The following is a 22732-nucleotide window of genomic DNA, read 5'->3' as shown; positions in this document are numbered from 1 at the left end:
TTTCTTAATTTATTTTAGAACCACAAGATTCACGATTTGAGGTAAGTACATAAAATGCAAGGTACTTCACACAGATAAGTATAGAACTTTGATTCAAAGCAGTAGTACACACAGTTTTAGTTAAAATGGCAATAAGCGTTTTTTTAAAGTGGACACTGGAAAAATCAACATTTCCTGGGGGAGGTAAGTTTGGTTAAGTTTCTCAGGTAAGTAAAGCACTTATACAGTCAGTCTCCTGGGCATAGGCAGCCCACCGTTGGGGGTTCAAAGCAACCCCAAAACCACTGCACCAGCGACGCAGGGCCGGTCAGGTGCAGCGGTCAAATGAGGGCCTAAAACACATAGTATGTGAAGAACAGAGGTGCTCCGGTTCTAGTCTGCTAGCAAGTAAGTACCTGCGTCCTCGGGGAGCAGACTAGGGGGGTTTTGTAGAGCACTGGGGGAGGACACAAACAGGAATACAACAAAAAACATCCCCAGCGGCACAGGGGCGGCCGAGTGCAGTGTGCAAAGTAGGCGCTGGGTTTGCTAAAGAAAGCAATGGAGGGACCCAGGGGTCATTTAGGCGATGGAGGCAGGGCGCAGGGGGCTTCTCGGGCCAGCCACTGACTGGGCTAGGGAGAGGGCCGCCTGCTGGTCACTCCTGCACTGGAAGGTGATTCCTCTTGGTCCTGGGGGCTGCAGGTGCAGTGCTTGGTCCAGGCATCGGGTTCCTTGTTGCCAGGCAGTCGCGGTCAGGGGGAGCCTCTGGATCCTCTCTGCAGGCTTTGCTGTGGGGTGCAGGGGGGTCGACTCAGGGTACTCACGTCATCGTAGTCGCCTGGGAGTCCTCTCGGCGGTGTTTGGTCTCTGGAGCTTGAGCCGGGAGCGTCGGGTGCAGAGTCAGAAGTCTCATGCTTCCGGCGGGAAGAGAGAGTTCTTTGGAAGTTGCTAAAAAGTTGCAAAGTTGTTTCAGTTTCTGAACAGTGCCGCTGTTCTCTGGAGTTTCTTGGTCCTTCGGGTTCAGGGCATTCCTCTGAGTCCTCAGAGGTCGCTGGTCCCTGTCGGATGCGTCGCTGTACAGGTTCTTTAAGTCTGGAGACAGGCTGGTAGGGCTGGGGCCGAGTCAGTTGTCTTCGCCATCGTCTCTGCGGGGCTTTCAGGTCAGCAGTCCTTCTTCTTTCTTCAGGTTGCAGGAATCTGATTTCCTGGGTTCAGGGTCGCCCCTAAATACTAAATTTAGGGGGGTGTTTAGGTCTGGGGGGCAGTAGCCAATGGCTACTGTCCTGGAGGGTGGCTACACCATCTTTGTGCCTCCTCCCTAATCCTATTGTGGGGAATCAACAAAAACAAAATGGAGGATTTCCTAAGGCAGGGGTTACCTCAGCTCAGGACACCTTAGGGGCTGTCCTGACTGGTGGGTGGCTCCTCCTTGTTTTTCTCATTATCTCCTCCGGACTTGCCACCAAAAGCGGGGGCTTTGTCCAGAGGGGCGGGCATCTCCACTAGCTTGAGTGCCCTGGGGTGCTGTAACACCAGGCTAGAGCCTTTGAGGTTCACAGCCAGGTGTGAAGCATCTCCACCCAGTGCAGGCTTTGTTCCTGGCCACAGGGTGACAAAGGCACTCACCCCAGGTGGCCAGAAACCCGTCTGGATGTGGCAGGCTTGCAGAATCTGGTCAGCCTAACATTATGAGTTGGACTTGTATACAGGGAGCATCTCTAAGATGCCCTTTGTGTGCATTTTTCAATAAATCCCACACTGGCATCAGTGTGAATTTATTGTTCTGAGAAGTTTGATACCAAAGTTTTCCGTATTTAGTGTAGCCATTATGGAACTGTGGAGTTTGTGTTTGACAAACTCCCAGACAATATATTCTTTAAGGCTACCCTGCACTTACAATGTCTAAGAACTTGCTTAGACACTGTAGGGGCATAGTGCTTATGTGGTATAGTGCACCCAGCCTTAGGGCTGTAAGGCCTGCTAGAGGGGTAACTTACCTATGCCACAGGCAGTGGGTTGTGGGCAGGGCACTCTGAGGGGAGTGCCATGTCGACTTAGTCATTTTCTCCCCACCAGCACACACACGCTGTGAGGCGGCGTGCATGTGCTGAGTGAGGGGTCCCCAGGGTGGCACAATACATGCTGCAGCACTTAGAGACCTCCCCTGGCCACAGGGCCCTTGGTACCAGGGGTACCACTTACAAGGGGCTTATCTGTATGCCAGGGCTGTGCCAGTTGTGGAGACAAAGGTACAGTTTAGGGAAAGAACACTGGTGCTGGGGCCTGGTTAGCAGGATCCAAGCACACTTTCAATCATAACTAGCATCAACAAAAGGCAAAAAGTCAGGGGGTGACTATGCCATGAGAGGCATTTTCCTACAGATACCCAAACATTATATGCGTGAGTGGTGTGGGTAGGGTTAAGGACTTGTTATCTGCCAGCTTTGGAAGCATTGTCAACTGTAGTGTCAGGCCCGTCTTATGCAGGAAAAGGTACTGTGTGGTTGCAAGGTCAACAAGCATTTGCAATGCAATAGATCCCGCATTTACTTGAGTTAGAGCGATTGGCGTTGTAAACGCATAACTAGACTTTTCTTGCTACATAAATTGGTCAACCCTGCCACATAATTTGGTCCTTACTGCCACATTATTCCAGTGGCCCTGCTCATAACTAAAATACTTCCATTTACCTTCTTCTATCTGCAACAAAAAATGAAAATATTCTGTTATTTATTATATTTTTTATAATATTATTTTGGTGTCCTCCCCACCAGCCTAGTTTGGGGACCCAGAGATGACCTAGACAGAAAGAGCACATTGTGTGGTGAGTTATGGGCAAAAATGTTTTGTAAAAGGAATGCCCCGCAAAGCATCATGAGGCGATTTCCAAATGCAGCAAATATTGTAATATCTTGACTGTAATGCTCAGAACAGCCCATAAAGGGCACCACTATAAAAATACAATTTCTAAGAAACATGGTCATGTAACCATATAGTGAGCCCCTAGATAGCATAACCACATGAAAACTGAATGGCTGAAAGTGATGCAGTGTACCCAGTTATTTAGAGAGCGTAGTGCATTACACATTTTCTGGCCTAGCAGGCCTACTGCAACACTGTTACAAACAAGGCCCTTAAAACACAAACTACTCCCAGCTGTAATACAAAGGGTCCAGCCAGGACAGCTTAAAAAGACATTGAATGGTGGGAGATATTACTATTTTGCTCCCCCTCCAACCTAGTATGGGGACCCAGAGATGACCTGACAGAAAGAGCATGCCGTGCTGAATGGTTTGGTGGTTATCTATTTGTTGTAGCACCACCATAGGCTGAGTTATGGGCAAAAATGTTTTCAGGAACACGTGCCTGACAAAGCATTATGGGGCAAGTTTCTTGAAGAAACAGCTGCACTCCCAAAACACGGAAGAGGAAGAAAAAACATACGTCCACAGCGGCGAGGAAAAAGAAAAAAATAGTGCGGCATACTAAGCTATATGGCCCATCGTGCAATAATCCATGTTACAAGTTCAATCTTCAAGGCGGTAACAAAGCAGCCTCAAGGGCGGACAAACGTAAAGGATTTACTTACAAATCAAGGGAGTTTTGAAAGGCAGGCCAAGGAATGAATTAAAGTGATGGGTGTGAGAGGGGTGTGTTGCAAGCCTACAGGTGTACATTACAACATGTTGAGAGACAGCGCTTGCTTGCTGCCTATGCTTGACCTTTGAAAGTTTTATGAGTGACTATGAACTGGACTCATTATTTAAGCAAGCCACCATCGGTGTAGAGGCGCTGATGGGCTGCTAAAGTGGTCTGTCATCTTAGTTTAACTTTCAACAATATTATTATAAAGTCAGGACATGGGATAATCATGGAAGACCTGAAAAAAGTGGGCATAGATGGGTCTTGTTGTGATGATGATGGAGGAACTAAATCCTAGACCAGTTCTGTGATTTCTGTTAAAAGATGATTAGTTTGCTGAAGGGAGATAATACACCTTAGAATAGCAGTTTGTGAAGGTGAGTTCTGCTATGGTATAATGCTAAAAATGATTTTACATTGCACATACATATACACATTGATTTTAAATGTACACTTTTATACACAATTAAATCTGTGGAGAATCTCTAAACCACCCTTCTTTGTTTTGCATTGGTGTGCCATAGGATCACTACTGGGAGCTTAACTCAGCGCTTCAGATGGCATTGAAGGTGGATGTGAACTACTTAATTAATGTATTCCTTGTACAAAAGGGACTTAATTCTCTAGGTAAGACTAATAGTTAAACCATCTTCTAGCTGTAAGGATAATACTCAACAGAAAAATGTAGCAATTAGTTGATTTTCAATTGTATAAATGAATGTCTTTCTAGATTGCATCATAAATGGATCACCAAGACTCTGAAATTTCAATAACTGATAATTATTAAACAATTGATATGTTGTGCTGTGATGTCATATATTTCTGCAGTAAATTGTTGTACAAATTCTGTATACAGTACCTAAGTGCTTTTCTGCGTAAGTGATTCCTAAGATATGTTGGAAAGCTATACTTAAAACAAAGCCTTAATTTGCCAATACTATGGTCACAGCTATTGGCTTTGCCAATGCCAGATTCTTTTAAAATGTGCTTGTTTTGATTTCTGCCAATATTTTAATCATGAAGAGACAAGCTTATTTTTTGTTTCTAAAACAGACATCACAGGATGAGTCATTGATATATGCACAGGTAGTGCTGCTTACTGTGGTTAGTCATTATTGGCCTGATTGAGATCTTGGCGGTAACGGTCCAGTCGTAAACATTTCGACTGAAAACCCATCTGCCGATGTGACAGCCTGCCTTATTTAGATTTTGGCGGTCCCATCGACAAAAGCCCGCAGTTGCACCACCATTTCTGCCAAGAAACAATGCCTGCGTCGATGGCAAGAGAGGGAAAAGTGGATGCCAGCGGGACCCCAGCCACCCTTCCCGCCGTGCGGATTTGGATGTGCCTTGCCGCTAGGAAAAAAGTGGCTGTCCTGCCACCATGTCTGAGTTGACAAATTGGGGAGGGGGAAAACTCCCCTTTTTACTCCATTCTACCCCTTTCTTCGTCTGCACACGACTGGACAACACCTGTCCCACAAATCAGGCCCTATATGTTTATACATGATACTTTGTATAGGAAAGTGTCCTTTTTGACATGGTCATCCCCACTTTTTGCACAAGTACTCATGGTTTTTGACTGAAAGTGCAACCAGGCCTCCAGTGCCAGCACTCTTTACCTTAAAAAAAGGTAAATGTCAAATTGTAACCCAGTGGGCAAGGACTTTAGCACCCCTGTAAGTCCCTAGTAAATGGTACCCCTAGTACATAGGGCATTGATACTAAAGAGGGTCCATAAGGGCTGTAGCGTGTATTATGCCACCTTAAGGGACCCACACCCAAACACATGCAGTCTGCCATTGCAGAATGTGTGAAATGGTGCAAACCATTTTGAAAACATGACATTGCACACACCATGTATGCAGTGCCCACTACCACTGCATGTACTCTATGTCAATCACCCCTACAGCACCCCTAGAGACCTGAGGCGGGGTGCATTATAGTACATGTGAGTGCCCACCTGCATGAGCAGATAGGTCCCTCTGATGTCTAGTTCCATTGATAGATATTGCAAGTGATCAGGCAGCCATTGTAAGGACATGTACTGGACACTGGTCATTATGAGTGACCCAACTACATGATGGCTGCACATAAACTAACGGCGTTTGGTGTCAAACACCTCGTCTTAATAAATCTGTACAGATGCCAGTGTCAGATTTATTATGACATGCACTGAGGGGGCACCTTACAGGTGCAGTTGCTTAGTGTGCTGGCTGACTGGTCCTGACCAGCCTGCCACCACAGACGAGTTTCTGACCCCCCTGCAGGTGAGTGCCCATGCTCTCAGACGTCAGAAATAATGCCTGCTCTGGAGGAAGGTGATCACACCTCCTCCAGCAGGATGGCTAGTGATTTCGCATATCAGAGCCAGGGGCGTCAAAGCCCCTACCACCTTTGATATGCAACCTTGGCTTCGCCAGTCCTGGGAACGTGATCTCCTGCCCTGAGGCCCATTAGGCACCAGAGCAGGGGGAAATTCGTTTTTCAGGAGGCGTGTTTCACTTCAAGGCTAGTCACACCCCTAAGGCGGACTACCTGAAGTGGACAGTCGAGGAAGGGTTTCACCATCTTGTTTTTGGTGAAACTAGGAACTCTGGGTCAGGAAAATGCCCACTCTACACAGGAAGTGGTCATATAGAGGGTGTAGTCACCCCAGGGTAAGTAGCCCTTTGGTAACTACCCTACACTCCTCTTAATACCCTAAATTATAGTATTTTGGGGTTCCCCTATACACCGCAAACTCAGATTTGTCTACTGGGAACCAAATAAAAAGAACAAAAGTAGAGCAGTCGCAGTGAGAACATAGGACTTAACCACCACTTGGTGCCAAACACTGACCTACTGCTGGAACCTGGACAGGTGCACCAACCCGACTTCGCCTTAAAGCTATGTATCCTCCCAAACCTGTGGAAGACTGTCCAGCTCTTCATCAACCAGGCAGCATCTCCCTTTGGGTGGTAGAGCCATCCCTCTGCACCTGCAGGCACAGACTGCATTTTTGTAACCCGTGTTGTTGGCCATCGAGCCGACAGAGGCAGCATCACAACAAGATGCGGTTCTTGAGGCTCTAGGAGTGCCGCCCCGTTTCTCTAATGAGTTTCGAGATGCTAGACTCCCAGGATGCCACCTGCACCAATACCCCGACTACCGGGTGTAGGAGGCTGGCCTGGTTTGTCGTGGGTACCTTGGGTACTTACACCTTATACCTGTTCCAGTTATCCCTTATTAGTGGAGTAGTAGTGTTCTAGCAGCTTAGGCTGATAGAGGTAGCTATAGCAGAGCAGCTTAGGCTGAACTAAGAGACATGCAAAGCTCATGCAATACCACTTATAGTTACACAGTTCTTATACACAAGTAAAGACAACACGCAGTGTTACCAAAAATAAAGGTAGTTTATTTGGGTGACACAGTACCAAAAATATCTTAGAGGCAATACTCCTTCTGGAGGTAAGTATTACACACAATATGTACACTAGACACCAAAATAAGGTAAGTAATTAGACATAGGATAGTGCAAACAATAGGAAATTATATAGAATGCAATGGGAGAAAATAGGTTTAGGGGCAACACAAACCATATACTAAGAAAGTGGAATGCAAATCACAAATTCTCCCCTAGACAAGTGTAGTGTGTGCAGAATCGCTGGGAGAGAAAGAATACAGTAAAGGTAAGTAAATTACCCCACCCCAGAGCCCAGAAAAGCAGGAGTAAAGTACTGCAAGGTTCCTTAAGACACACTACACCTCTTGATTGGGATTTTGCAGTAACCGACCAAGTCTGCAAAAAACAACTGCTGGATTCCTGGACCTGAAGACCTGCAAAAGAAGGGGACCAAGTCCAGAAGTCGAAAGAACCCAGAAGAGGGTGCAAGAGAAGAGTCCCCGGTTGGACGAAGACTGCAGGAATGCCCTCTAGGAAGATGCCAGCGGGTTCCTGCATGATGCAAAGGATGTCCCACGACGTGAAGATGGATGCAGACATGATTTCGTGTTGGAAATCGCCAACAAGCCTTTTTTCACGCAGGCTGCGGTGGCAGGCCTGTGAAAGGGTTTGTCTGAGCTCCCTATGAGTGGCAAAAGAAATGCTGCAGCCCATATGGATCTCCTGGATCCCCAATTACCTGGGTACCTCGGTACCAAATACTAGGCACTTATAAGGGGGGGTCCAGTATGCAAATTGAAATTGGTAAATGAAGTCACTAGCCTACAGTGACAAATTTAAAAGCAGAGAGAGCATAAGCACTGAGGTTCTGGTTAGCAGAGCCTCAGTGACACAGTCAAGCACTATACAGACACACACATTAGGCCATAAACTATGAGCACTGGGGTCCTGACCAGTAGGATCCCAGTGAGACAGGTAAAAACATACTGACATACAGGTAAAAATGGGGGTAACATGCCAAGGAAGATGGTACTTTCCTACACTGGGGCACTTGCATCCACCAAGGCTTGTTTGTGTCCAATCCGGACACCCCGACCGCAAAAACTTACCTGCATGTCAAGGGACTTCACGACAGACAAGCTTCTCCTCCAGAGTGGTCCTTCTGTTTTGTTTATCTCCCCTCTCCAGGTTGACTGAGAATTGAGAAAGCCTCTAACTTCAAGCGGCGATTCAGCCAGCATCTCTGCACTGAGTCACCCAGCTGAAGTTCAGGTCTCCTGCCTGCATCCCCTTGACTTAAGAGCCCCCACAAGCTGAGCTCCACGTTGGGTTCTGCCGGATTTTTCCCCAGTTCCCGCCTTGCAGACTCTGTTGCTATGACAGGTCCTTTAAAACTTTACTGCTGTAGCGCTTGAGGCTACCAACGCAATCAGCACCGCTGCTCCAAGACCCACCAGGGCAGTTACACCGGAACTGTTGGGTGTACTGTGAATCTTGGCTCCCCAGCACCTTAAGTCCTAAAAGATACCCTTTACAACCGTTTGCAAGTATACTTATGCACTGTATGTTTCTCCCATAGGATAACATTATCGCATATATTGTTAATGCCTCAAATCTGACAGCTTTGTTATTTTTACTTCTGTTTAAAACAAATCAATAATGCCTAAAGGACCTACTGTAGGTAGCTGGGTTCTAGTTGCAGTACCCCCCACTTTTTGCCTCATTTATAGTTGCTAACGAGGACCCCAGTGCCAGTGTTCCTTCCCTAAAACAAGACACCTGGTCACTTGATCCCCAAGTGACCAGGCCCTTCTGCCCCCGCATAAGTCCCTAATAAATGCCCTAGTACCTAGGGCATGGTTACTGAAGAGGACCCCTCAGAGCTGCAGCACAACGTGTGCCACTGTGAGGGACACTGCACTGGCCTCATGCAGACTGTCATTGCAGGCTGCATGACAAGGTGCTCCCAAAATTGAAAACACAACATGTCCCACACTTGTGTGCCATGTCCCCTAAAACACTGCTTGTAATATCTGTAAGTCACCCCTACAGCAAGCCTTCAGCCCTAAAGCAGGGTGCATTATATTGCAAGTGAGGGCATATATGCATGAGCAGATATGCCCCTACTATGTCTTTGTCGATTCTTAGACATAGTAAGTGTACAGCGAAGCCATTTTAAATACATGTGCTGGACACTGGTCACTGTGAGTTCCCCAGCTACATGATGGTTTCTCTGAACCTAGGAATGTTTGGTATCAAACATCTCGTATTCATAAGCCCTCGCTGGATCCAGAGATGGATTTATTAATAAATGCATCCAGAAAGCACCTTAGGGGTGCTCCCTGAAAAATATACCAACTGCTGGTGAGCTCACTGACCGGTTCTGGCAAGCTGCCACCAACAGACACAAATCTGCCCTCCCAGGGTGAGACCCTCTGCTCTCGAGAGGTCAGAAAATAAAGGCCTGTCTGGGCTGGGGTGTTACCTGCCCCAAAGGATGACATGTATTCCAAGGCAGGAGCTTCAAAGAAGCCCACCACCTTTGATAAATGCAGAGCTGGCCTTCCTCAGAGGAAGATGCCAACCTTCTTGCCTCAGGGCCCATCTGGCACCTGGACAGGTAGGAAAATTAGCTGTGCAGGAGACGTGTCACACTTCCAGACTGGGAATGCCCCTACGGTGACCAGCCTGACGTGGACACCACTTTAGAAATTCCACCATCTTGCATGTGGTGGAATTTAGGAACTCTGGTTAGGGTGATACACTTCTCCACAGGAAATGGTCATCAAGGGTAAGTAGCTTATTGGCTACTAACTTTCACTCCCCTTTAAGTCCCTTAAATTGAGTATATAGGGGACCCTCTGACACGAGATCCTCAGATCTTCTCTGGCCACAAAAGGAGAAGTACCCGAGAACCGAGGAGCACGATTGACTTGGCGCCAATGCTGCCGGCTTGCCCACTGCACCTGGCCCTCGAAGAGCTACTGGCTTGTCCTGCCACCGCCAAGAAACTGGGAGAGCTGCCAGTGTTCCGCAAATTGCCGGGAGGAACTCCCTTGAAGTGGAAGAGCTGCTCACCTGCATCCACAGGCACCCAAGAAAACCCTGAGAGGACCGGAACATCACCACTGCACCCGGGACACCTAGCCTGTGTTAAAGTGGGCAACGGTGTCAGCGTGGTGCCCAGGCCCTCCAGAAGAGAAGCCAACCCTGTTCTCACCCACTATGGACTTCTCCACAGCATCTGCAGACCCTCCTGCAACTACAAGTGATCAGGAGGCAAAACTCAATGCCCTAGGACACCTCTGCACCCATCTGCCCTGGACCTAGATGAGGAGAACCCAGGGTGTCCCCATGTCTCTCCACCTCATGAGACTTGACCCAAGTTGTTGGCTTGGTTGGATGGGACCCCATGTTTCTGCAGGGCCCCAGGAACCGCGAGGAGCTCCAGTGCTGGATCCGACACCAGAAGACACTCCTACACCTCTGCCTTACAGCCCGAGGAGGAGTGGGCTGGTGATGTCCACACAGGACGGAGGACCTCAAGGGTTGAGCCCCACGTGGATTTCCCTGGGCTGCCCTTCCGGTCCATCCCTGCAGCAACTTTGTAACCAGACCAATCCTCTTAGTCTTGAAAGGGACATCCAACACCGTAACTCACCTCTGCACCCAGACACAACAGAGCTCCCTGAGGTGACCTATTGTTGTGGCCTTGGACCCTGCCCCACAAGCCCCTTAAGTCCAGGAGATTGGTCCCATAAGTCGTTGTTCTCTACCTGGATTGATGTCTTTGTTTTCCGCCATAGGATCACATAGCAGCTTCTTGAAAAATGCACAAAAAGTCTACTTTTAAAAACTATAAGAATTCATAACTCCAAAAGTACTCACCTGATGCCGGTGATCTTGGTATCAAACTTTGCATAAAAGTATATGTTATTTTTCTAAATTATTGTTAGATTTCTTTATTGAGTGTGTATTACCTGTACTGCACGAGTGTGTGCCTTATATACTTAGCACTGCCCTCTGATATGCCTTACTGCTCGACCACACTATCCAAAAAGAGAGCATTTGGGTTGTCATTTATGCCTCTGTGTTACCTCTGGGGATTGCTCGGAATCTTTGCACAGTCTACCTCATTTTGCTCTATTACATAAAGAGCCAACTTCCTAAAAGTACTTACTCTTTAACAGAGTTGTTGGTTTCAAAACATATATAAAAAGTGTTATTTTTCTAAATTGGTCTCAGATTTATTCTTTGGGTGTGTCTCATTGCGTCTGTGAGTACAACAAATGCTTAGCACCACCCGCTGATGAGCTTAACTGTTCGCCCACACTACCGCAGAGGAGAACGTTAGTACTATCTACTTTTGCCTCAGTCAGCGAATAGGGGATCCACTGGACTCTCTGCGCGGTGTACTTCTTTTTAGTACACCATATAGAGAGCCAGCTTATCACATAACAGGATGTCCGACAACTTTACATTCAAGTGTTGGAGAATATGGGAGGGACACTAGACAACAAACACTTCTTGGCATCGTGCATTTACAGTTTTGGTGGTTGAACACCTGGTTGCCAAGGTGACGCCAATCACCTCGGGAGGGATTTCAAAAGCATTGTTGTTGTTCTTTGCCCATGCATGGAAGTGCAGGGTGTTTATGTTCAGGTACAACAGAAGGTCCTCCAGAAGGGGCAGCCAGATTGGGGGAAAAATGCTTGTGGGCAGAAGGTCTGGATACCACACTCTCCTCGCAGAGTCACGGACATCTAGGATGACATGAGCCCAGATCTTCCTGATATTTTTCAGCACTCTTGGCAGATGTAGTGGTGGGAAGGCATAAAGGAGTCTTCAACCCCGCTCCTGGTGAAAAACATATTTGAGGGAGACCTGACTTGAGAACTCCAACACAGAAATGCTTGGACACTGCATGTTCTCTGCAGTGCTGAACAGATCGAACTAGGACTCTCCCATTTTTGGAAACTGCTCTGTGCCACCTCGAGTGCATCTGCGATTCGTGAGTCGGTAGGCACCTTCAGCTGCATTTGTCCACGGTGGCATTTAATGATCATGCCAGGAGAGATGCCATGAGTGCTCAGCCACTTCCAGAGACATAGATCCTCCTGGCACAGGAGACACAACTCTGTGCTTGCCCGGTTTGTTGCAATACCACATGGACTTGGTGTCTGTGAGAACCTGTACCCATCCCACAATGGCTGGAGGAAACGCATTTACTGCCAAGCAAATCACTCGCAACTCCAGCATGTTGACGTGGAGGAAATCCAGCATGTTGGCGTGGAGGAAAGACTCTGTCGGAGAGCACAGTCCTCTGATCTCCCACTCTTCCAGATGGCCTCCCCAACACAGCAACAATGCCACCACCACAACCGTTACCTCCGCCACAGTCAATTTTCAGTTGAGCAGCCATCACTGCAGGTGGGTCACAGTCATCTGACACTTGAATGGAATCTAACAAGCGCTGAACATACTGAGGCTTCGGCTCCCACTGCAGAGCCCACATGTATCCCCTTGCATGGTCCACAAGCAGGTTGCAGGAGGCCAAGAAGCCTCAGAGCCGCTCTCACTGAAACCTAGAGTCAAATATTGAAACATTGTGATCATAGCCAAATGTCCTAGACTCGTTGAGGTGGGGGAAAGAATCGAAAGAGCACCATATCCAGGACAGCTCCAACGAATGGAAGTTGTAGAGGGGTGAGGTGTAATTGTGACGCATTGATGGAAAACGTCAATGATTTTCCAACAATGTCAACAAGTCAGCCCGTGTACTCAGCAACCATTCATCAAGGTATAGGAAGGGTGGTATTCCCAGTCTTTGCAGATGGGCTTCGACCACTGACATCACTTTTGTGAATATCTGAGGTACACAGGTTAGGCCAAAGGGAAGCATGGAGAAATTAAAGTGCTCTTGGCCCTCCTAAAACTGTAGGTAACATCTGTGGGATTGCAGGGTGGGGATGTGAAACTATGTGTCGAGCAGATCTAGCTCCATCATCCAGTCTCCTGGATCCAGGTCAGACAGAACTTGTGCCTGGGTGAGCATTTTAGACTTTTTGAACTTGTCCTTCCCAGTAAATGCCTAATTGTAGTTTACAAAAACTGCTTGTGTAACAATGAACTACTGCTTCTTTTATGAGTGCCTTTTTGGACAATTATTTTCCTTATTCAGAAGGAGTTTATTTTTACCCCATTATAACTTATATTCTCTGCTGTGCACAGTGAATAACAAGTTTCTTATCTTTGGTAATTCATTATCTGGTAGAGACTATAGCTAGCTACAGATTCCCTACCTTAGAATTATCCCCAGGCGTCATAGTGGTTCCAGAAGATTTTTCATGAACAGTACCTCTTCGTGTACGTATATGGTGTCGATCAGCTTCGCGTCCATTGTTGGCATCGTCCACACTGGAAGGGACATCCACGGCACCTACTTAGGCACCACCCAAGCACGGTGATGTCACTCTTCACGACTTTCCCTGCCAGAAAGGCGGAGCAATGAAGTACACTGACCACTCAGTGGATAACCATGGCCCTGAAAGGGAATAGCTCTGTCCCTAGAATTCCGTTTCCAGAGCAAGAAGGATGGGTGGGTTGGTAAGGAATCTGCAGCTAGATATAGTCTTTACCAGATGAACAAGTTACTTACCTTCGGTAACGAATTAAGGTGCAGAGTTGACAGGTTTGGGTAGAGAACTCTCCCCTGCTGCTGCAACAGCAGATCCTCCTGAAGGGGCAGCCTGATCAGAGGATTGATGCTCATTTTCAGAGGCCCAAGAATTGCTTGGGCGCCCAATGGTTCATGATCTTCTTGAAAACTCTGGGCAGGAATGGTTTGCGCGGAAAAAGCGTACGGAAGGCCTGAGCGCCACTCGTCCCGAAAAGCATCAATAAGCGATTGCTGTCTTAGAAACTCCCAACGCGCAATACTGCTGACATTGCGTATTCTCTTCAGAGGCAAACAGATCTAACCAAGGCTCTCCCCACTGCTGAAAGAGTCCTTGTGCCACCTCTGAATGGAGACAGCTGAGTTTGACCACCCTGAGTTGAGAGAGCCTGCCAGGTGTTGAACCACCACATTCCAGCCACGTCTAGAGACGCAGGGTCTTTTGATATAAAGTGCACAACCCGACCCGTCCTGTTTGTTGCAATACCAAATGGCGGTGGTGTTATCTGGGAACACCTCCCCAGCCTCCCCGGGATGGAAGGTAGCAAGGCCTTCAATGCCAGCCAGATCACCGACAACTCCAGCAGAGTGATGTGGAGGTCAGATTCCACCAGAGCCCAGAGTCCTATGATCTCCACTTCTCCCAGATGGCCGTCCCAACCCAAGAGTGACGCATCTGTCACTACTTTGAGATCTCGTTGAGGAAGGGAGAGGGCTCTGCAGCTGACCCAGTCGTATTTCGTCAGCCCCCACTGCAGATCTTTCACAGTTCCTGCCAAGGTATGGACCATGTCGGAGAGATTCCCCTAATGTCGTGCTCTTTGGAACTTCAGGCCCCACTGTAGAGCCCATATATGCCAGTAGGCAATTTTTACAAGCAGGATGCAGGAGGCCATGAGTCCCATAAGCCTTAAGGTCTGTCTCACGATATCCAGGATAGTGGCTGAAACATCAGTATCATAGCCTGACTATTCTGGACTCAATGCTCAGGAGGATAGGCCCAAAACTGCACTGTTTCCAGAACAGCTCAGATGAAAGGAAACATCTGAGAGGGAGTCAGGTGTGACTTTCGCATGTTGATAGTGAACTGCTGCAAATGCAGGAGGTCCGCCTTAGTCTGGAGGTGACAGACAACAGCCTTGGGCAAGCCTACCTTCAACAGCCAGTTGGTGAAATAGGGGAAAACTGATAGCCCTAATCGCCCAGATGAGGGGTTGGTCTGAAGGGGAGGGAGTAGCCCCTTCAGCCGATCTGCAAAACCCACCTGTCCGATGTTATGGACTGGCAGTGGGTCAGGTGATGGCGAATACTGTAGCTGACAGGAGGCCCATGATGGTATGAGGGCAGATTAGGAGGGTTTGGAGGCTGCGGCAGCTGGGGTATGTGGGTGGTGGACTGACATGACAACTGGCTGCTATACCTACGAGGGCTGTGGGTACTGTGCCCTCGGCCACGCAGAGCCTGGGGAGTGTGTGCAACACAGTGGCTAGGAGGGTATTGGGGTGTCTTGAACCCCCTAACGTACCCACAAAAGGAGTAAAAGGTGGATTGTGGGTGACGTGGGGCCAGAGAAAGGTCCAAGGACCTGGCCATAGACCAACTGTCTTTAACTCCTTCGCTGCCATGCCTTTTCCCCCTCCTGTGCCAAGCCTTTTTTTGGCTATTTGGGGTAATTCACACTTAGGCCCTCATAACTTTTTGTCCACCTAAGCTATCCACACCAAATTTGCTTCCTTTTTTACCCAACATCCTAGAGATTCTAGAGGTACCCAGGGTTTGTGGGTTGCCCTTGAGGAGACCAAGAAATTAGCCAAAATACAGCAAAAACGATTTTTTTTAAAACAAAAACGGGAAAAAAGGGCTGCAGAAGAAAACGTGTTTTTCCCCTCAAAATGGCATCAACAAATGGTTTGCGGTTCTAAAATCAACATCTTCCCAGCTTACAGGAACAGGCAGACTTGAATCAGAAAACCACATTTTTCAACACAATCTTGGCATTTTACTGGGACATACCCCATTTTTCCTATTTTTTGTGCTTTCAGCCTCCTTCCAGTTAGTGACAGGAATGGGTGTAAAAACCAATGCTGGATAACGGACAGCTAAACATTTCTGAAAAGTAGACAAAATTCTGAATTCAGCAATGGGTCATTTGTGTAGATCTTTTAAAGTTTTCCTACAGAAAGTAACAGCTAAAATAAAAACAAATGAAATTGAGGTGAAAAAAGAGCCATTTATGTCCACGTTTTCTTCTATAACTTTTTCCAGCTATGGCAGAGTTTTGAAAGCAATGTACTGTTACGTCTGCTGGACTCTTCTGGTTGCAGAGATATATGGGGCTTGTAGGTTCATCAAGAACTCTAGGTACCAGGAGCCAATAAATGAGCTGCACCTTGCAATGGGTTTTCATTGTATACCGGGTATACAGCAATTCATTATTGAAATATAAAGAATGAAAAATAGGCATCCAGGAAACTTTTGTATTTCCAACATGGGCCCAAGATAAGGTGTTGAGAAGCAGTGGTTATTTGCACATCTCTGAATTCCGGGGTCCCCATACTAGCATGTGAATTATAGTGCATTTCTCAAATAGACTTCTTTTTTACACACTGTCTTAAATTTGGAAGAAAAAAATGTAGAGAAAGGTAAGGGACAATAACACTTGTTCTTCTATTTTGTGTTCCCCCAAGTCTCCCGATAAAAATGGTACCTCACTTGTGTGGGTAGGCTTAGTGCCCGCAACAGGAAACGCAACATGGACACATCACATTTTTATAGTGAAATGGGGCATGTTTTTTTTAAAGTGCCTAGCTGTGGAATTTGGCCTCTAGCACAGCCAGCACCTAGGGAAACCTACTACTCCTGTGCATTTTTTAAAACTAGACACCTAGAGGATTCCAGGATGGGGTGACTTGTGGGGCTCTCACCTGGTTCTGTTACCCAGAATCCTTTGCAACCGTCAAAAAGTTGGCAAAAAAAACACTTTTGCCTCATTTCGGTGCTGCAAAGTTCTGGAATCTGGGAGGAGCCACAAACTTCCTTCCACCCAGCATTCCCCCAAGTCTCTTGATAAAAATGGTACCTCACTTATGTGGTTAGGCCTAGGGCCCACAACAGGAAATGCCCCAAAATGCAACATGGGCACATCAGATTTTTCTTATGAAAACTGAGCTTTTTTTTGCAAAATGCCTAGCTGTGGATTTTGGCCTCTAGCTCATCCGGCACGTAGGAAAACCTAGCAAACCTGATCATTTCTGAAAACTAGACACCTAGGGGAACCCAGGATGGGGTAACTTGTGGCGCTCTCACCAGGTTCTGTTACCCAGAATCCTTTACAACCCTCAAAATTTGGCAAAAAAAACACTTTTTTTCTCACATTTCGGTGCTGCAAAGTTCTGGAATCTGAGGGGAGCCACAAACGTCCTTCTACCCAGCATTCCCCCATATCTCCTGATACAAATGGTACCTCAGTTGTGTGGGAAGGCCTAGTGCCCGTGATAGGAAATGCCCCAAAACACTTGTGGACACATCAAAATTATCAATTACAAAACCACCTGTTTTTGCAAGGGGGGGGGGGTGCAACTGCGTTTTTGGTCCTCGGCTCAACAGCCATCTAGGGAAACTTACCAAATCCGGGCATTTCTGAAAACTAGACACCCGAGGAAGTCCAGGGCGGTGTGATTTGCATGGATCCCCCAGTGTTTTCTTACCCAGATTCCTCAGCAAACCTCAAATTTAGCTAAAAAAGTTATATTTCCCCACATTTCTGCGTAGGATCTGCACCAGCACCAATTTCCTACCTCCCAACGTCCCTCTCAGTCTACCGATAAGAATGATACCACACTTACGAGGTGGGCCAAGAGCCTGTGACAGGGAGGAGCCAAAAACATGTCAAAATTGAGGGGGAACCAAAGCAGGTCCAAAGATTTTGATAGATAGCCAAGCTCTCATGGCACAAATGTAAAATCAAAACCCAAAATAATCAAATGTCCTCTTGCTTGCCGTTGGGATAAGATCTTTTAGTGTGTGGAGAAGAGCTGAAAGACTGTTACCCCCTTCAGTTGGGGTGGGGGGCATAACCATGCCCATACTGGTTGGTAGCCACCACCTCACTGTTTTTTTTTTTTAATTCCCTGGCATATAGTAGGCTTTCTGCCCCCCTTGCGGGGCAGAAATGACCAACAGTAATGTGCCCCCATGGGGAGCGACTTTGTCCAAGGGGCTGCCCCCCCAAGCAAAACACACACACCAATCAATGGTGACTAAGTGGTTTCGCCTAATAGAAATAGGCCGCTCTGTCTCCAAGGGGGGCAGAAATGGCCTAAAATAAAATTGCCCCCCAGGGGGACGACCCTTGCCTAAGGGGTTGCTCCCCATCTGTAAAAAAAAAAAAAAATCCTTTGTGCCTAGTGGTTTCTGCCCCCCTTTTGGCATATCGGCCTAATTAAAGTAGGTTGATCTGCCCCCAAGAGGGAGCAGGAATGGCCTAAAATAAATTTGCCGCCAGGGGAGCGACCCTTGCCTAAGGGGCCGCTCCTCTTGCGTTAAATTGATGTTTTAAAAAACAATAAAAATCCCAGGTGTCCAGTCGGCCTATTTTTATTAGGCCAATCTGCTCCCAAGAGGGGCAGAAATGGGCTAAAATAAATGTGGTCCCCAGGGGAGCGACTCTTGTCTAAGGGGCCGCTTCCCTCCTGTTTAAAAAAAAAAGGTCCCTGGTGCCTAGTGTTTTCTGCCCACCTTGGGGTCAGATGGGCCTAATTAACATAGACCGATCTGCCCCCAAGGGGGGCAGAAATGGCCTAATGAAAATATGCCCCCCTTGGGGAGCACCCCTTACCCAAGAGACCGCTTCCCTTATATGTAACCAAAAAAAAAACCAACTCCCTGGTGTCTAGTGGGCATTTCTGCATAGCGATCGGGCTGCAGAAATGCTCTGAAAGACATGAAAGAAAAAGCCTTTCCTTTCCTTTCATGCCTTTCTGATCTCCCCCAACCCCCCTGATCGGAAGAGAAATTAAAGCATTTCTCTTCCAGCGCAATGGGAGCAACCTCTGATGAGGTCAGCCCTTGATCGTGCGCTGACGTCATCAGATGTCACTGGGGGGATGTCGGGGTGTAAGGGGAAGTAATTCCTCTTACATCTCTGCCCAGGGAAGGGGGCTTAGAGACCCACAGGGGGAGTGCTATCGCTCCCCCCATGGGCCGGGTGCAGGACGTAACTGTTACGTCCTGGGCACCCAAGGGGTTAAAGCACTCCACTCAGCCCCCTTCACACCACCATAGCAAATGACACTCCCTCCTCAGAGGCCACGATATCGGGAAAAAGCATACTAGTATCTGGAGAAGTATCAAGTCCACTGCTTCACCCAGTTCCTCAGACCCGTCCATATCAGGATCTTCATAGTGCTGGTATTTTTCATGTCCCAGCGACCCCTCCCATACTTCTGAGTCCTATCCCTTCAGAATAGGTAGCATTGGCATCAGGCCGGCTCTGGGGAAAGTCAAGGATGTATGATCTGCACCATTCCAGATCCTGGAAAGGATCATTGGTGCTCAACAGGAGCAGGGACTGGAGACGCCAGCGTGGAACCAGAAGGAGCCCCTCAGGAGTTGTCCCACCCAAATATGAGGCTCCTGGAATGTCAATGAGGTGCGGAGTTTGCTCAGGCAGAGCCAGGCCTTGATGCACAATGCTTCCTTGTCTTGTTGGCCGACAGACAACATGAAATTGAAGACCTCTGCGACTTCTTCTACTCATTGTGATATCACTACCCGAGTGGCCCGACGACTTGGAGTGTGACAACGATCTCTGACTCTGTGACTGCTTCTGGAACCTTCCTCTCGACCGGGACATAGAAAGTTGTGAGGTCACAGGCTGATCTGCCAGGAGCTTAAGGGATCGCTTCTTCAAGGTCTTCGGCTTTATGGCCTGGCAGCTTGAGCAATACTTTATTTACCTGTTGCTAAGTATATTGTTGTATGACCACACCTCCGGTTAGGAGATATGCCAAAGTTAGTTCTAGAGCGTGTGTTATAATAAATAATACATATTTTTCTAACACTGGTATGGTTCTTTCTTGTGTGTATTTCACTGACTGACCTGTGTGGTATTTGGAACCGCTTTACACCCTCCTGAATAAGCATTTGCTGCTTTTCACAGCTACCCCTGTGAGAGCTCTGGTTATCTATGGGCGTCTACATTATCACTAAGGGTTGCCTGAACTCAGTACAGAGTGCCTCACCTAGAGGTGTACACCATATACTGAGCCAGCCTCCTACACCGAAAAGCCAGACGTCCTCAACCAGGTGCAGCACCTAAGGGCCACTGTTGATGCAACCGATCTGCCCCATGAGTCAGTGATGTCCAGTCCTCATTGGATTGTGAACTTTGCTGCGTCTCTCCCATCAGCAACTTCTTTGGAAAGTACAGCCCGGGTGTAGGTAGGCTGGCTCTCTAAAGAGTGCATCAATGTGAAGTAAACTGTGCAGAGAGTCAAGTGGATCGCCAAAGGCTTTCAGAGACAGAAATAGATAGGTCTAGTGCTCTTTTGTGTGGTAGTGAGTGTGAGTAGTTAGGCTTATCAAGGAGTCTTGCTAAGCATTTGTTGTACTCACAGATGCAATAAATGAGACACACTCAGAGAATAAATCCTTACTTTTATATATGCTTTGAGCCAAATAACCTCTTTATATGGTAAGCAGTTTTTAAATTATAAATACTTTGCTGTTTTAAAAATTGCCTCAGTGCAGTTCTTCAGTCTTCAATGTTATCCTGTGGGAGGAAAACAAGAGTGTACTTTTCCAGGTAAGTACACGACTTACGACCCGTCTTCAGTGTTTTAGACTAGCACTAGGCAAGGTTCATGTTGGTACCAAGCGTACACTCACAGCCGCACTGGGGTGGCTGAGTGCAGAGGTCAGAGTCTGGGCCTGTGCCCTATGTTAATCATTGGAGACTGAGGGTGATGAAGACGCTCTGCTGTCAGGTAAGTACAAGCAGAGTCAGAGGTTGGTCTCCAGGGGTTGAGGCGAGCACCAGGGGACCCCAAGGCAACACCAAACTTACACCCTCAGCAGCACAAGAGCAGCCGTTGCAGAGTGACAACTCAGCGTCGGGCACCCAGTGCTCTGAAGCACTGCTTACAGATGTGTACAGCGTGTGTCAAGGCTCGATCTGTTGGAGTTGAGGTAAGTAAAGGGGGCTCACAAGGCAGCACATCACTTACACCCTCAGCGACACGCGGGTGGCTGGGTGCAGAGTGCTAACACAGCAATCGGCACCCAATGTTATCCAGTGGAGGAGATGACTTTCAGAAACAGGCTGCAGGCTCTGGCCAGGAGGCCGGGAGAGGTCAACCCACAGCTTACCAAGCAGGTCGCGATCAGGGGGAATCCTCGATTTTGTCTGCAGCCGTTGCTGTGGAGTCCAGCAGGGGTCAGCCCACGGCGGATTCTTGCTCAGAAGTGCTGGGGAACCCTCCCTGGACTGGTGGGCTCCTTCGACTCGGGCGGTGACGTTGGGTGCAGAGGTGGTGCCAGGTGGTGGTTTTGCTGTACCTCAGGCAGACTTCTTCTTAAGAGATGGTTTCTTCTGAACAGGACCGCTGTCCACAGGAGTTCTTGTTCCTTATTGAAAGCAAGGCTTTGGAGGTCGCTGAGCGGCAGGACAGTTGTCTTGTGGGTGCAGGTTTATTTGAAGGCTGCAGACAGGCTGGTAGGGCTGGGCCCATGTCAGTTGGTGTCTTCAATTTTCTCTGCTGGGTGACTTCTGTTTTGTCAGGCTCTTCTTAGGTGGACTGGAATCTGATTCTAGGGTTCAGGGATGCCATCTAAATATTCAATTTAGGGACATTGCAGGAAGTGCCAGGTGGTATCAAATGGGCAACTCACCTTTAGGTTGACTTTGGGAAGTGGCATAGCCCTAACACTACTGGCCTAATTACTTCCATGCTAATTCCTCCCAGATCATCCACCTAGGGTTGGGACTGGCATGAAGTGGGCACTCCTCCTAAATTACCTAATTTGCCTGCCAGTCCTGCTGCCAAAATTGGGGTCTTGAATTGGGTGGAGTAGGCCTCCTTCACAATTCGAGAGGCCTGGGTAGCATTTCAAAGACAGCAGAGCCTTTGAAACACCCAGCCCTAAAATATCCATCCTGCCTGGGAGAAGTAACTCCTCTGCCCAGACCAGGCCTTTGTTCTGATCCTTCGAGAGCATTGGCTCTCACCTCAGGGGGCCAAAACTTTGTCTTAAGATGGTTGTATTGGTTTTGACCAGTCAGTGTCCACATTAGGAGTTGGTAGGTTTTTCAGGGGGCACCTCTAAGGTGCCCTCTGAGTCCATGTATTAATAAATCCATCACTGGATTCAGTGAGGGTTTACTAATAAGAGATGTTTGATACCAAACATCCCTATTGTCAGTGTAGCCGTCATGTAGCTGGGGAACTCGTAATGACCAGTGTCCAGCACATGTATTTAAATTGGCTTCACTGTTCACTTACTATGTCTGAGAATCGACAAAGAGATAGCAGGGGCATATCTGTACATGCAGGTATGCCCTTACATGTGATATAATGCACCCTGCATTTAGGGCTGGAAGGCCTGTTAGAGGGGTGACTTACATATATTGCATTCAGTTTAAAAAAGACAGGGCCATGTTGTGATTCCATTTTAGTTCTGCACCAAGACACGCAGCCTGCAAAAGCAGCACTGTGTGCCATTAGTAAGGGGTCCCTGAGGGTGGCACAGATCGTGCTGCAGCCCTCAGGGGCCTTCCTTTAGTACCCCCATGTCCTAGGTACCAGGAGCACCATTTACTAGGGACTTATAGAGGTAGCTGAAGGTTTGCCAATTGTGTAAAACAACTGGGCAGTTTTAGGTAATAGATCTGGCACTGGAAATGTGTTTAGCAAGGACCCAGTGCACTTGCAGTCGAAATTGCACCAGAAACCAGGCAAAAAATGGGGGGTGACCATGTCAAAAGAGGCACTTTACTACACCGGGCCTCCTCCGGGACCTGTGGCAGCACTTGCGCAACCGTATCTCAC

The 22732-nt window shown here is 47.8% G+C and overlaps 1 protein-coding gene across 4 annotated transcripts in view; it reads left to right on the top strand.

Moving 5' to 3' along the window:
* PARP4 (poly(ADP-ribose) polymerase family member 4) overlaps nt 1-22732 on the top strand; it is a 1744976-nt gene that overhangs the window by 1562257 nt on the left and 159987 nt on the right. For all 4 annotated transcript variants that reach the window (XM_069202293.1, XM_069202292.1, XM_069202291.1 and 1 more), the window contains one exon: nt 4149-4251. In XM_069202293.1, the coding sequence (XP_069058394.1) occupies nt 4149-4251 (103 nt within the window). The remainder of the gene's footprint in view (nt 1-4148; nt 4252-22732) is intronic.

Source organism: Pleurodeles waltl, chromosome 8 (genome assembly GCF_031143425.1).
Source record: "Pleurodeles waltl isolate 20211129_DDA chromosome 8, aPleWal1.hap1.20221129, whole genome shotgun sequence".
Lineage (NCBI taxonomy): Eukaryota > Metazoa > Chordata > Amphibia > Caudata > Salamandridae > Pleurodeles > Pleurodeles waltl.
This window is presented reverse-complemented; position numbering and strand designations above follow the sequence as displayed.